Source organism: Lipotes vexillifer, unplaced genomic scaffold, assembly GCF_000442215.2.
Source record: "Lipotes vexillifer unplaced genomic scaffold, Lipotes_vexillifer_v1.1 scaffold368, whole genome shotgun sequence".
NCBI classification, from domain to species: Eukaryota; Metazoa; Chordata; class Mammalia; order Artiodactyla; family Lipotidae; genus Lipotes; species Lipotes vexillifer.
The window spans coordinates 627,881-643,800 of record NW_006770215.1 but is presented as its reverse complement, the minus strand read 5'-3'; the positions used below and the strand labels follow the sequence as shown (position 1 = coordinate 643,800).

The 15,920-nt window shown below is 33.8% G+C and overlaps 1 protein-coding gene across 1 annotated transcript in view; it reads right to left on the bottom strand.

Annotated features, from left to right (window-relative positions):
* The window catches only part of TRDN (triadin), a 377,023-nt gene that overhangs the window by 30,196 nt on the left and 330,907 nt on the right, over positions 1 to 15,920 (bottom strand). The window contains exons 26-36 of the mRNA XM_007446048.1: positions 14,865 to 14,894; positions 13,421 to 13,447; positions 12,994 to 13,041; positions 11,002 to 11,049; positions 9,737 to 9,754; positions 7,678 to 7,722; positions 5,915 to 5,935; positions 5,172 to 5,177; positions 3,006 to 3,044; positions 2,345 to 2,380; positions 1,569 to 1,613 (exon numbers count right to left, since the gene is read on the bottom strand). Coding sequence (XP_007446110.1) covers positions 1,569 to 1,613; positions 2,345 to 2,380; positions 3,006 to 3,044; positions 5,172 to 5,177; positions 5,915 to 5,935; positions 7,678 to 7,722; positions 9,737 to 9,754; positions 11,002 to 11,049; positions 12,994 to 13,041; positions 13,421 to 13,447; positions 14,865 to 14,894 — 363 coding nt within the window. The remainder of the gene's footprint in view (positions 1 to 1,568; positions 1,614 to 2,344; positions 2,381 to 3,005; positions 3,045 to 5,171; positions 5,178 to 5,914; positions 5,936 to 7,677; positions 7,723 to 9,736; positions 9,755 to 11,001; positions 11,050 to 12,993; positions 13,042 to 13,420; positions 13,448 to 14,864; positions 14,895 to 15,920) is intronic.

Here is a 15,920-nt window from a genome sequence, read left to right as displayed (position 1 = left end):
ATTTTTCCTTTAAAAATACTAGCGTTGCCTAAAGAGACAGGAACTTAGAAAGGAATAAAATAAACATTTATTGAGATGCAATGAACCATTCGTAGAGTGAAGGAATGAATAAGAATGTGCCTGTATTCTCAACCAGCTTTAGGTTGGACTTGTGCTTTCACATATAACAATTTTTCCCTTCTGTGTATTCATAATATGAAGATCTTAGAAATAATGGCCTCACAGAATAGAGTAAGAAAGGAGTATCCATCCAATGTCCAAATCCCTAGAATCCCTTGTGCAGCCCTCTAGTCTTAGCACTAATAGACCACTTCCTTGGGGACAAAGTGGGGTACATTTTATCTTTGGGCTGCTCTGATTGGTAGAAAGCTTTCCCTTATATTTGCCACAGTATGGTAGGATAGTGAAATGTAATGGGCTTAAGTCTTTGATGTCACATCCACTTGGAGGCAATTCCTGTCTCTATTATGTAAACACTGAGATGTTAGACTTCCCTTCATCTAGCATTAACTCAGCTTTAAACTGGGAATGATAATTGTTCCTGTACTAAGGAGGAAATTGAGCTAATAATAGGAAAGGATATAGCTACAGGTTTTCAAAATAATCCATTTCTTTTCATTCTTCTGGCTAAATATCTTAAAAGGTATCAAGCTTTTGCAGAAAGTTCCAATATAAAAATTGTGTTCCTGTATCTTTGTACAAATTTGATATTTCTCTTATTCTAAATGTTACCCCTTAATATTACTGATAATTTTGTCTAGATATGCCCTGCCATTGCAAGTATACATACTACAGTAAGAAACAACAGGGAACCAGTGAAAAACAAGATTCCTCCCCAACCCCTGCCCCCCACCCCCGGTACACACACACACTAGAGATCTATGTATTTACTATGAATGAAAATTCTTGCTCATGTTTACTTAGCATTTTAAAATTTAAAGCATTTACGTTTTGTTACATTTTGGATTAATTACATTCCCCTAAAATTTTATGACCCAGACTACATAATTCAGCTGTACTCTTATAGTTTTATGATAATATCACCAAAATAGGTCATTCTCATTTTAGGTAAAGAACATCTACCTGACATGTGCATGCTGGCATCTGCCTTCTACTACCCACTTTGCGTCTACATTGAATTAATTTCAATGACCAGTATATAAATAATAAAAATATATACATGATATTAGCTACATTTTATGTAGTCATAGATAAAATGAACCTCGGCATCTCGGCTTCCTCTTTTTACTACTCTCTCATTCTTGACTGTAGTCATGCTGTGAAAGTCTTTTGTAATAAAAGAAATTTTTCTTCTGGTGTGTACTCAAATATCTTATGAAGGTTTAGGTTGTTAATAGTTTCTATTTCTCCACATTTCATAGTTTTCCACTGAAATGTAAGCTTTCTGCTAGATTTCCTACCTGTCTACTTCTTCTGCTGTTAGCAGTAGTGTATACCTGCTAGACTTCCTTGCTTTAAAAATATTTAGTGTTAATATTAAGCACCAATGTAATTCAGGCACCTCCACATCAACATAGCATTTGAATCTTTACAAAGTTCAAGATTACCTTTTGTCACATTGTGTAATTGAAGACTTTCTTTTCTAGTTGGCACTGTATATAAAGAAAATGTAAATTAAAATATGAATTTTTAAAGAAAATTTTCATAAAATTTTGGTTCACTTCATCTCTAAGCTTTAGCAACGTGAGAATAATTTAAATGTAAATATTTTCTTGAGGCTTTAAAAAAAATTTCTTTTCTACTAACACTTAACAAAAATAAATGACTTTTGTTTGCATAAACAAAGATATAACATAATCAGTGATTTCAGGGTACTGAAATGAATTAGAGCCCATGGACAATGGGTCATTACAATTAACTGAATTTAGGTATAAACCAGAAAAAAAGTGTTGTCTTTTGTTGTTAACAATCTTTTTGGTATGGCTAAAATGCTTTCCTCATGACTCTATAGAGTATTTCTCTGATGATTAAGGCCTTTGCAAGTTTTTTAGATAACTACATGGAAATCAGTGATTATCATATTATATTATGTAGTTTACTAAATAAATAAACCTAATGTTAAGAAAAAAAGCAACTTACAAAGCAGCCTCTAACTAGCTCCTTACCAATGACCCCACACATGACTGCATACTGAAGGAGTGGCCTGCCATCCATTGCTCCTTTGACACTGCCATTACCACATAGGCAGGATTATTGACTACATTTCTTTTTTTAATCAGACCAGCAATCATCACATACATAAACAAAAGTTTTATTTAAAATTGAAATAAATTTTGACTCAAAATATTTTGACTTCAGGGCCTTTCAATCTTTTAAAAATTACCTTTTTCTTCTTTAAGATGTTTCATTTCTGCTTTTTCTATAGAGATAAAATGGTAATTAGAGTCATATACATATTTATTCACAGGTCTTCCTAAGGTTTGGAATTACATATTTTGTAGTCAATATTTACAATTCAGGAGTTATATGAAAAGAACTTTATGGTGCTAATTTAGCAATAATAGGTGGAGTTTGCTTTGAGATCTAAATTCCTGTTCCCTTTAGATATCTAATAATAATGCAATGCATACACCCGTTGCATGGGTAACACCAAAATGAGCTGCGGTTCTGACACATGCTTTAAAATCAGTGTCCATATTTTCATGAATTGCTTTTAAGTAGTATAATTTGTATAATTACATATTTTTGAATTCCTGTGTTTTGTTTTGGTTTTGGTTTTGTTTTTTTGTGTGTTTTTTTTTGGTACGCGGGCCTCTCACTGTTGTGGCCTCTCCCGTTGCGGAGCACAGGCTCCGGACGCGCAGGCTCAGCGGCCGTGGCTCACGGGCCCAGCCGCTCCGCGGCATGTGGGATCTTCCCGGACCGGGGCACGAACCCGTGTCCCCTGCATCAGCAGGCGGACTCTCAACCACTGCGCCACCAGGGAAGCCCAATTCCTGTGTTTTTGTCACTAATTTGATATACATGTCTTAAGACGTCTTTACCTTTACTTTCCTTTTCAGATTTTTCAATATTCTTCTTCACTAGAGGGTAAAATAACAAGAAACCATTGGTTTATAAAACATAATTTTCTTACTCCATCTTGGAGTAAATATTTGGAGTTGAAATTTAATCCCATAAGTGAAAGGGGGTCAAGGCTCTACTTTTTCAAGATGTGAAGAAAAAGTCTCCCTCCCATGTGTGAGAACATATGTATTTTTGTTACCCTTGGTTACTTGGCTTTGTAAGGCAGAGCCCCCTCCTTTTGTTTTTGTTTTTCACATGCTCTGAAGTAAAGCTAGAGGAAGCCATGCATTTATTAATAAGTTTAAATGAGTAACAGAAAAAAATCTAAATTTTTTATTGTTATCTGTAGGAAATGAGAATTTGATCGGTGCTATGGATGCTCAGTAAATAAACTGTTGAGTAAAAAAAATGTGGAGTCACAACATATCTCTGGGCAAAATGTGGACACATGCTTTTTAAAACAGAGTTTTGGTTGATTGATGCTTTTCTTCAACCATATTTATCAGACAAGAGTAAGAAGGAAATCAATATTTAATGCTGACAACGAAGTATGTAGTGGGAATGTTATTATGTTATTTCATTTAATACTTATAACAAGTCTTTGGGGAAGTCATTATGCCTGGTCTAATAGAAGAGGAAACTGGGAATCTGAGCTGTTAAGGTATTTTCCCAAATGTCACACAGCTAGACAGAGACTCAAATTTAAATACTGTTCCCACAGATCTATGTTACCTCCTCTGGGAAAGTAAATATTTACCTGATGTTGTTACTTCTGATGTTTCCTCTTTAGAAAAAAAGAAAAAAGAAAAAAGGAAGAAAAATAAAAGGAAAGAATAGTTTTGTTTTTCAGTAGCAGACAACTGAACTTCATCTGCATGTACTTCCTATTAAATTCCAATAATAATGACAACAGACACATAGTCAAAATGGCAAAGAGACATACTGGTAACTAATATTTCTGAAAACTGTAACTGGAATCTATTCTGGAAATAGAACCACTCTACAAATTAATCTTAAACAGTCGATTCATATATGGTAGAAAGAATCAATTTGAAGATCTTTGGGTGGTTTTCTCAATTACAATTATAAATCTCCATTACATAATTTTTTTTTTTTTTCGGTATGCGGGCCTCTCACTGCTGTGGCCTCTCCCGTTGCGGAGCACAGGCTCCGGACGCGCAGGCTCAGCGGCCGTGGCTCACGGGCCCAGCCGCTCCACAGCATGTGGGATCGTCCCGGACCGGGGCACGAACCCGCATCCCCTGCCTCGGCAGGCCAACTCTCAACCACTGCGCCACCAGGGAAGCCCCTCCATTGCATAAATTTTTAACACGATCTGCACATGTGCATGCATACATTCATTTATTAAATATTTATAAAGCAACTTCATGAATAAGATGTTGAACTGAGTGCAATGGGTGGTGTTGAGAGAGGAGATTTTAAAATATCACAAAAGTAAACTCAACTCATGATGACTACAGTCAGAGTAGTGAGACAAAACATAAAAATGTTATTTGTCTTAGCCTATGATAATGTAGAACCAACCTTTCATTTTGCTCTTTTAGTAAATTCATAGAACAATTATTTTAAAAAATATAACATGGCAGTCTTTAAAAATATAGCTTTCCTCACAAATCAGTTCAAATGATAATATTTTCTATAAAACCGATACATTTAATTATCAGTCTAATATAACTTTTTTGGAAGCTATTTTCAAAGTTCAAGGAAAACTAGTTAAAACATTTTATAAGAATGAAGATGTAAAATAATGTTTCATAAACAGTATTTGCCAATAATTATGCTGATATTTCATATTAGTATTCTAGTTTTGACTTTCAGCCCTTAATTTTTGTAATACCCTTCATATTAGTAGCAATTACACAAACTAAATATACTAGAGATTTTTGCCAACCCAAAGAAAAACTTTAGGCACAACTTCTAGATACACTCTTGATTGATATGCAAATATTTCCCCCCAGGATAATGTCTGGGTCTTAATTTAATAGTACTAAATAAACAGTTTCATTTTTATGAAATTGCATAAAATTTCATAAATTTTCAAAAATTTTATAAATTGTTGTATTCTTACTACCGTTTGAAATGCCAAAATAAAACAGTGATTCTGAAATACTAAAATAACTCACCTTCAGCTTTTGAAAAAATATGAAAATAAAAAGTTAATGTGTTAAGATTAAATAATTGAAGACAGGTATTCTGTGTTCTGAACTTTTGTTTGTTTGTTTGTTTTTTGCAGTACGCGGGCCTCTCACTGCCGTGGTCTCTCCCGTTGTGTAGTACAGGCTCCAGATGCACAGGCTCAGCGGCCATGGCTCACAGGCCCAGCCGCTACGCGGCATATGGGATCTTCCCGGACCGGGGCACGAACGCGCGTCCCCCGCATCAGCAGGCGGACTCTCAAGCACTGCGCCACCAGGGAAGCCCTTCTGAACTTTTTTTTAACCCAGCAGTGACGATAAGAGGAATCTCCACACTGTGTTTACTCAATAAACCCTAACAAAAAACTGAAAGTACATAAAAGAGAGATGAAACCACATTTTTTTTTTTTTTTTGCACAGGTATTAGTTATGGTAACTGTGTTAATTACACAGATAATGACAACACAAGTCATTTTAGGCATTTCTTCACATACCCTGGTATAGAGTAATGTATCTAATAGGCACTCAATAAATACATGTTCAAGGATTAATGAATACAATACACACAAATATTCTTTGTCAGTAAGAATCATTTATATAGGTAATGGTGTAATATCTATTGCATTAATGAAATACCATACTAATTTTTACTGCATGTACAATTTAAAGAAACTATAAAATTAAAATTAATTATATAGAAAATTCTTAAAATTTTAGAACGGTACACTTACTTGGAGTTGGTTTTGGTTTGTCTAAAAAGAAGAAAAGAAAGAAAATAAAAGAAAAAGTCAGTGATCATTTTCTAGCTATCGGTAAAATATCAGCCCTTTATATTTCCTAATTCTGTTTGTTTGAATTAAAATAGGAAAAGGCTAAACTTATATTAAAATGAGCAGTAGGCAATGCATTTTGAGTAATTTTTAAGTCATATTGCAATGAATTCCTCAAAGAAGTTGTAAAGCTTGAAAGTATAGGGTCTTCTTGGTCTCTTCTTATTATCCCTGTAAAGCCTCATATTTCATTTTATGAAAAATGAATGCTCAGGGTAATCTGAACTCCTTACTGTTTCTGAATGGCATAAAAGGTATATTCTGCCATGTCTTTTCAGAATACATATTAATATTAATTAATATTAACTATTTAAACTCTTGCAATCCAGTATTTTGAATAAAGAAGCTGACTTTATAAAATCTCAGGAAAGATAAGTGAATGGTGGGTGAAAAACACAAAGCTATACTATCTAAATACATGATTTCTTTCTCCAAAATGCCTTGTCTTCTGAAATTATTAACTAAAAGCATTAGTTATGCAGTTTTACACGTAAATATTCATAAAAAAACTAGACAACATTTCATCATGATTGCGAAGAAATTGAATCATCCAAAATTAGGTCAACTAATTCATTAATGGTGGGAATACAAATTAATATAATTTTTTAAAGAACAATTAGGGATGTCTATAAAAATTACATTGAATGTATCATTGCACTAAAAAAAATTTACTAATTTTACCCCAAAGATAAATTTACAAAACTAGACAGGTAGGTATATTTTTTTATTGTATATCATTAAAGAAAGTTTGTTAGATAACTTAAACATAGGTCAATCAGAGACTAGTTAAGTAAACTGTATACAACTGTACAATAGAATACTATTAATGAAGAAATGCTTTATGTACTGATATAAAAAAAATCTTCAAAAATACATCCTTAAATAGAAAAACCTAGGGACAAAGCTATTTATAGTATGTCATGATTTGTGTAACAAAAGTGGGAATATATATATATAATTTGTATATACTTATGTGTATATGTCTTTTATATATATATTGCTAGAAGGAGACATTAAAAAATAACAATGATTACCTATCAGACATTTTTTGGCTATTTTGGGAATGGGAACTGGTAGAATAGGAAAAAAGAGGAGAGGGAGGGATATTTTCACAGTTAGCCCCGTATATGCCTTAGTGTTGAACCATGCCAAGTATTATATATTTTTTAAAATGAATAATAGTTGTAAAAGTATTAAGCTATTATAGAATGGGATAACTTCTATTTTAAGCAATTAAACCAACTTGAAATTCATGATTAGTTTTCAGTGAAATGTTATATATGCAATTTGATAGGATATTTTACAGTATATAAACGGTGAATCAACATTACCAGTACGATAAATGATATTAATATTGACATCAGTGAAATACTGAATATTTTGGAAGGGTCTTATGAACCATGAAGGCAAATACTATTTTGTTAATACTGCTGTATTATAATAGAATGCTTAGCAATCCATATATATTGGTTATAATATTTAGCAAAATGTTTACCAGCACTACCACAGCCCTTATATTAGATAAACTAGATTCTACCACAAAACCACAAGACTAAACGTTACCAGGAAATAAAATGAAAGGTACTTATATGTTTTGCTTTAATTTTCAAATTTAATAAAAATAGTGAATTAGGGCAGAATATAAACCAGAAAGGCAAAAACACCTGTTTTTATAGATGGAGATTCTTTTTCTTGATGTTCAGCTTTTTCTAGAGAGAGAAATCAAAATTAACTGACACTCTGTAGATTGTTTGCATAGCAAGCAATTTAGTATTTACATATTTGCAGGTGATCCTCAGCATGCCTCCAAAGTCATTTGCATGTAACTTGGAACACAGAAAGCATATTGCCATAGAAACACATTATAAACAAGGTCAGGTTCATTCTCAGGACATCCTGTAAGATACTTCGAAGGCGCTAGCCTTCTTTGGGCCATGTGGTATAAGAAGAAGATAGAATATGACCAAAAGGAGAATAATAATAAGAGGATTTTTCTTTCTTTGCTGAAGGTTGAATCATTCTTTGAGGGTATTTCAAACCAGATGACATTTGCCTTTGGCATTTTACAAGCTCCCTTTTTACCTCTCTGACTCCTACTTCCTTTCTTGCCACATCAGAAGCAATTTGGTGCTGGTCAGAAGCAATTTGGTGCTAGTCATTGGTTTCTTGTTGAAAATGTAACCTAGACCTGCCTTATTCCAGAAAGTGCAACACTTTGTATTTTCATTTTTCTGGAACACCCTCTCTTTTCAGGTTCAGTTAGAACTCTCACAGATGAATCTCAAGTAAATCTAGGACATGACAACAGTAATCAAAATGTGGAATTGACATTCTTCTCAGCCCTTTGAAAAATATTTGAATTAAAGTACATTTTAGATCTCTTTCACCAAAGTGGAATTTCAAATAAAGCTATGTAGGGTAGGATATTTTGAATGGAGTTGAGAATATTTGGAAATACAGCAGATCACTGCCAAGTGTTAGTTCTTACTAATCACTTGCAGGTTTAGTCCTCCTGAACTGTTCTGGTTTACCTGTCCTTTCCTTCCCTCATCCTGAATTTGGAGATTCTCTGAAATCACTACTATTTCCTCCCCATCATCTTGCACCAACAATGAAGTAAGTGGGGAGATGTGGGATCTATGTTGTCATAAGGTTTAATTGGATATTTGTAAATTAGGGATTGATAGCATTCAAGAATGAACTTCCATGAACTTAAGTTGTATAAATTTTAGTGTTAAATAAACATGCACAATAAAAGAAGCCAATATTCAAGTTATTAAACTGTCATAATAACACTGCAAAAGTATAATAAATTAAAGTAAAAATAATATAAAATATATATTCAAAATACATGCAATAGGTTCTGGGAGGTGATTATGTTCTTTTTAGGCTCCATATATTTTGCCATATCTCCTGAATCACTAATATGACCTCCTAACTGGTCTCACCAAATTCATCTTTGGACCTTGTCAATTCATTTTTCATACATGAACCAGAGAATATTTGAGAAAAGCCACTCATATCTTCACCCAAGCCTCTGTTTCACAAATATATTTATGAACCAATATCACAATTTTGACACAATTTTGGACATATTTACTACCTGCGACAATGGGCAAATATTCACACTTTTCTGAGCCCAATAGTCACCTTTTAAACTCTCTACACCAGTAACATCTGTACGACTCCTGAACAATAAAATGGACAATCTTTAAAATCTATACTCATGAGAAAATTCCATGACTTTAATAAACAAATGGCAAAACATTTATAATTCATAAAATTATGAATAACATTAATACCAAAAACTACCTACCATATAAATAATGCTGCTTATAGGAAACAGATTAAAAACAGTATGTGGTTCATAACACCAAAAATTGTATATCATTTCATTTTCCTTTGTTATTCATTATGTATGTTTAAAAGATTGCCCATTTACCCTAACTTCTTAGTGTTATTTTATAGCCTGTATGGACTTATTCTTTTAGTATTAATAATAGTGATACAACTTCCAAAGATTTCTTCTGTATAATTATACTGAATTATTAATTAGTAGTGAATGATAAAGATGTTAAAGCTGTAGCAATAACGTTAATTTATCACCTATAGAGGTACTTTAGCCTTGGGCAATGCTAAAAATAACAATTGGGATAAAAACCTGAGCAAATTAAAGTTAAAATGGCCAAGCGATACTTTCCAGATTTTATTTTCGTCTCTTACTTGTTGGTTTGGGTTTGACTGTGGAGAATAAAAGAAAGCAAATTGCATATGATGAATACAAACCATGGGAAAAAATAACTCTTTAGCATTTGTATTTATTCCTTCTTCATTTTAAGTTCTCATCTTATCTTAAGCTTAATCCATTCTCTCTGAACACTATTATTTCACTGTCAGCAAATACATTAAACACACTGCTTATTGAAAAACTAAGACGCACAAAATTTTATGTAAAATTTGAAACAATCTATATATTTGGGACACAAATACATTGGGCTAGTTTCTTCATAATCTCCAAATACCCATATAACTAAGTGAGATGCTTAACACTTTAGGGTGAAAATTAGAGGAATGTTAACTAAAATTATGAGCTAAGGCAATGACTGGAATAGAGTACAATGGTTGTATGGGGTAATGGGAAAATAGGGTTTCTTTCTCATGAAATACAGTCTATAATTTCTATAAATAATTAGTTATCTCCTGAAATCTATTATATTTTCCTCTGAGAACTGTATTCAAATCCTGATTATCATGATTATCTCAGTTAAAAGAAAGAAATTATTTCACAGGCCTTTTCCTTTGGAATTATTTTTAGTAAGAAATGGGACTCCATTCATGGCGGAGGTAGGTAGGATTTCCATCTTGTGATCGAAGGGAGGAGATACAGTGTTTCAAGATGTCAGTTGAGATGGAGACTTAATTTTGTTCATCCTTTTATGAAAGAACTTCAGAATTTCAAGAGTGTGTACACTCTTTTTTCTCACATGAAATGATGGTTTGATATTTTTGCTTTGATATTATATGTTCTATTGATCATTCTTCAAGGCAGATTTTTAAAAGTTACACAATCATATAAGTCTCTGTGGAGCTCTCATGAATGGAAATTATTCCATCTATACATGAACAGCAGACGGTTTCAAATTTCTGTGATTTTAAAATTTGAGGAAATGTGTTTTGAAAATGAGATTAAACACCTAAAAATAGTACATGATAATCAATGCATGACATAAATTTCCTTGTGAATTATCTGTAAGCTTAGGTCAATCACACTTAAAAAACTAAAGTATATCACTCTAGTTTTCCACTGTTAATTTTTATTGAGTATAACTTTTAGTTATTTACAAGAATCAAGAATCTTAGAATTTATGGCACTAAGAGTGCACATACTTCAGTAAAGATGTGTGTGTCTGTGTTTGTGCACGTGTGGGTTTGTGCCAACATAACATAAAACTGATACATAGAAGAAAAATCGAAAATAGCTCATTTACCTGTTTTTTCTATTGTGATAGCTTTTGCCTGCTTGACAACTTTTTCATCTGTGATAAGAAAAAATATTAACACAAGTGGAAATTTTAAATGTATCAGTACAAAACAGTGACACATTTCAACCTTGATATTTTGTATTTTCTTTGAAATAACACCAATACTGAGACAAACTTAGCTGTTTTCTCAGTAACACAGCAAGTGATATCTTTTATTCAAATTGGATGGAAGCACAAAAAAAATTTGTCCAGCTGCATATGTCCTTTGCAGCTTTCTTGCCATAAAGGTTTTCCTAATTCAAATGGTCTCCTAACTCCTAACCAAAGTATACTCTATCCTTTGCCTTCACTGTATTTCACTGTATTTATCTACACTGAAGTACACATAAAACATGTATTCCCTTTTCATTATTGAATAAGAATAGGAAGAAACAATTTTTTACCTTTCTTGAGCAAGATACCTCCCTGAGAACCCAGGATTAGCCTGGGAACCCAAGTTTTTATGTTGCAAAGCTGGGGAAGGGCAAAGGTGGTGCATTTATGGGATGTCTTCTGTGCTGTATGTTTTTTTTTTTTTCTTTTTTGCGATACGCGGGCCTCTCACTGTTGTGGCCTCTCTCGTTGCAGAGCACAGGCTCCAGGCGCGCAGGCTCAGCGGCCATGGCTCACGAACCCAGCCGCTCTGCGGCATGTGGGATCTTCCCGGACCGGGGCACGAACCCATGTCCCCTGCATCGGCAGGCGGACTCTCAACTGCTGCGCCACCAGGGAAGCCCTGTGCTGTATGTTTTTATAGACATAGTCAAATAGATTTGGGTCAAAGCAGAGGGATTAGTAAAATGATTCTATATAAAATTAAACTTTTCAAGCATTCAGCAGTGAGAATGAATCAGTTAGTCAAATATCCTGATTAGAAAGTTTCACTGGGAAACAGAATTTAGAGTATGAATGTGATCACTGAAATAAAAGAAAGATGTGGCTAGAGGGCAATGCCTTTGTTATACACTCAGAGACTAAACTCCTTCTCTCAGTATTTCACCTCAAAAATGGTTGATATTTAGGACAGAAAAGAAAGTAACAGGGTTTACTATTCATTATATTAGGAGGTTCTAAAAGTTGTTTCTAAAGTTTTGCTTATGTCTATACAGACTGCTTTTCTCACCTCCCCATAGTCTGCTTCTGCTTTATTTATTTCTATGGTTTCTGTTGTTGGTGTCTCATATTCTTTAAAGCGTAAACAAGTAAAATCAAACTGACTCAAATCCATTGAAAACAGATTGTATAAAGTAAAATTTTTAAAATATAAGCAAAAAGTTTCCTAAGATACGTTCAAAGAAAGTATGCTTTTACCTTTGTAAAGATTCTGGCCTAACTATATTCACATCAGGGAAACAATAAAGGACAATATTCTACAGAATAACTGGGGCTTGACACAACCTCAAATTTAAATTCATATTTAATTGGCTTAAATTAAAATTTAAATAAAGTTTCTATTCTTAAATAAAAACTAATTATTAAGCTAGTCTTGGTAATTTCTCTATTTCTCCTTATGAGCAAAGCCCATTGGCTTACCTCTACTTTCTACAAAATGTAGGACCAAGAATAAGAAGATGAAGGAAAGAAGGAAGGATGAAGGGAAGCAGGAGGAAATATGGATTTCCTTTTCTTGGGATTTTTGGAATTCAAGATGATCATGTTTGAATGAGCCATTCTGAATTACAAGTTTTCTAGTGATGTCTTGCCCCAAACAGAACAAAACAAAACGAAATATAGAGACCATTCATCTGAATGCTGGCAAAGATGGTCTTTGTGCTAAGCTAAGTCTCTGATGGGAAGGGATCACGAGCTATGTAGTTATATCTGGCAGGTCAAGTTCTCAGTATGAACTATGAACCATCCCTAATAACTTTAGATTTGACTCTAAGCTCATCATCCTGTTAAAACTAGAACACTGAGAGACAATTTGATACTACTGTACAAATAACACCCGCAAAATACCTGGTTTACCATGAGAAACAGTCTTTTCTGGTTTCACTATGTCTTGTTCTGAAAATAATAAAAAGAAAATCTTTTCAGATATTTAGAAGCTTTATAAATTAACATATGGAGACTTTTCTCTGTGACGTGGTCCAGTGATTTGTTTAGTAGAAAAATATTGACAGATTTTAACAAATGTGTCCACGGAGAAAAACTGTTCCTTAATTTTCATGTCATTTCATGTAGTTTAAATAAAAAACTTAAAGGTTTTGTTTGCATATACAAGCAAAGAATTTTTATTTACATTTAAGCACCTATAATTTCCAAAGCATAGGCTGTAATAAAGTATAAATACTGAGGTATAGATTGCAAATATGTATTATTAAAGATATTTAAGTTTTTTGTAAAAATTCTATATCAACTTTATAGATAAAATTAAGATACATACTGTGTATTTGAGCTTTTTCGGATGAAGCTAGAAAATAAACATTCATAATTATAAAAATTTCAATTAAATCACCTGCAAAATTGTAGTATTTAATAATAATAAATGAAAGTTTTAAATATTACTAGGACTAAATAGAAGTTTTAAATGGTATTGGGTTTCTGATTAAAAAAAAAAAGAGGTAAAATGCAAAGTGTTCATATCTGGTGACACGTACTCATCTGCAGCAAATAAATGTACTCGGGAAAATAAATAATAAGATAGTAGTTAGGCATTTTTAAGCCTTGATACATTAAAAAGATACATTATTTACAAGAAAAACTAGACTCAAGCTTATGATCAGTTGTCAGGTAAGCTCTGGTAAGAATTAAAGGAAGAAGATAGTATTGTATATACATCTAGACTTGGATTCTTCAATTTGTTTTTATTTAAGAATCCTGCTACATAATTTTTTTTTTTTTTTCGGTACGCGGGCCTCTCACCGTTGTGGCCTCTCCTGCCGCGGAGCACAGGCTCCGAACGCGCAGGCTCAGCGGCCATGGCTCACGGGCCCAGCCGCTCCGCGGCATGTGGGATCCTCCCGGACCGGGACACGAACCCATGACCCCTGCATCGGCAGGCAGACTCTCAACCACTGCACCACCAGGGAAGCCCTACATAATTTTTTATAATGAAGAAATAGCATCCATAGAGCCTGAGGGTTTTGTTGACTTGCCTCAGGTGAGTAATTAGATGGTACCAGAACTAGGACTTACTCATTAAATAGCAGTGTAAACTTAGAAAGATTGCCCTTATTTTAGATCAATGTTGCCTCTTAATAAAATGATTGTTAGTCTGGGACAATCTCTTAGTGATATCACCCTGGGTTTTGAGTAAACCAGATCTGGGCACAATTCTAGCTCCAATATTTATTAACGTGAAAATCTTGGGAAAATGACTTTCTAAACTTTGTCTATTGAACTGTTTCCACAGATATGAAACATGGGTAATAACTGTCATGTTGCATGTCTCTCCTAGTGATGGGATGAAAATGGAATCTTACGCTATTCCTCAGCTCTAGCACATGCTTGGTAAGTTCTTGTCCTCTTCCCCTTCAAATCTCAGTAGCCTATGATTTCATGATTTTATAACTCTGGTGTGTTATCAGAAATAAACCCACAGATTAAACATGATTATACTAGGCTTTGAAGAACTCCAAGAAATGTCTCCTGAAACCTGGAGTCTCTGCTGAGGTTCACTTAAAGCCATATTCCAGATGTTTTTGCCTATGGAATATCCCCATTCTCACCTAATCCAGTAGTGTGAAACCATATTGAGCAATGGAGTAGGGAAAATAATAAGGCTCTGGGAGACTCTGTGTAACTCCCCATTGGTGGGTAGTAAGCCTTTTTTAGTACTAAACTAACAGCAACATTAGCTCTGTAACTAAGAATAAAAATATTGTTACCTGGTTTTGCTTCCTTTTTAACTTGTGACTCTGAAGGGGAAACCAAAAGATAGAAATTTTTAAATCTGAAAAAATAAACTACAGCACAAATTCATTTTTGGACACTATTTTATTTCATTTACCATAATTTGAAAAAGCAGAATTTTAGTAAAAATTATTTTAGTTTCCTACTGGCTTGTCACTACTGGACTATTGAACACACAGTAGTTAAAATCATGATATGTACTTGTCTGTCACTAAGTTATTGCCACTGCTAATGGATTTCAACCTGAATTTTCTGTTTTCTCAAGATTATTGTTGTGGAGAATAGTCCTAATGTCCACATAAGATAAATGACTTGATGATAGGAGTTGGAAGAGTTTTTCTTAAATATATGTAATTGTGATTCTGAAATTTAGACCGTGTTATGGCTTGAATTGTGTGCCACAAAAAAATACTTGAAGCCCTAATAGAAAATAACTCAGAATGTGATCTTATTTTGAAATAGGATTATTTGCAGATGTGATTAGTTAAGGTAAAATGAGGCCACACTGGAGTAGGGTGGGCCCTTAATCCAATCTGACTGGTGTCCTTATAAGAAGAAAAAAAGAGACACAGATAGAGACACACCAGAGAAGATGGCTGTGTAATGATGGAGGCAGAGATTGGAGTGAGCCAACTACAAGCCAAGGAACACCAAGGACTGCTGACAAACACCAGAAGCTAGAAGAGATAAGGAAACATTGTCCTCTACAGGTTTCAAAGGGCCTGTGGCTCTGCTTCTATCTTGACTTTGGACTTCCATCCTCTAGAACTGTGAAAAAATCAAGTTTTGTTGTTTTAAGCTATAATAATTAGCTAAGGTGTGGTTATATGGGGGTAGAGAGGATCCTTAATCCAGTAGGACTGGTATCCTTAAAGCAGAAGAGAAAAGATACAGAGATAAAGACAATAGGAGAAGAGGTTCATGTGATGACGGAGGCTGAGATTAGAGAGATGCCTCTTCAAGCCTAGGAATACCAAGGATTGCTCACAAACACCAGAAGCCAAAAGAGGCAAGGAAGGATTCTTCCCTAC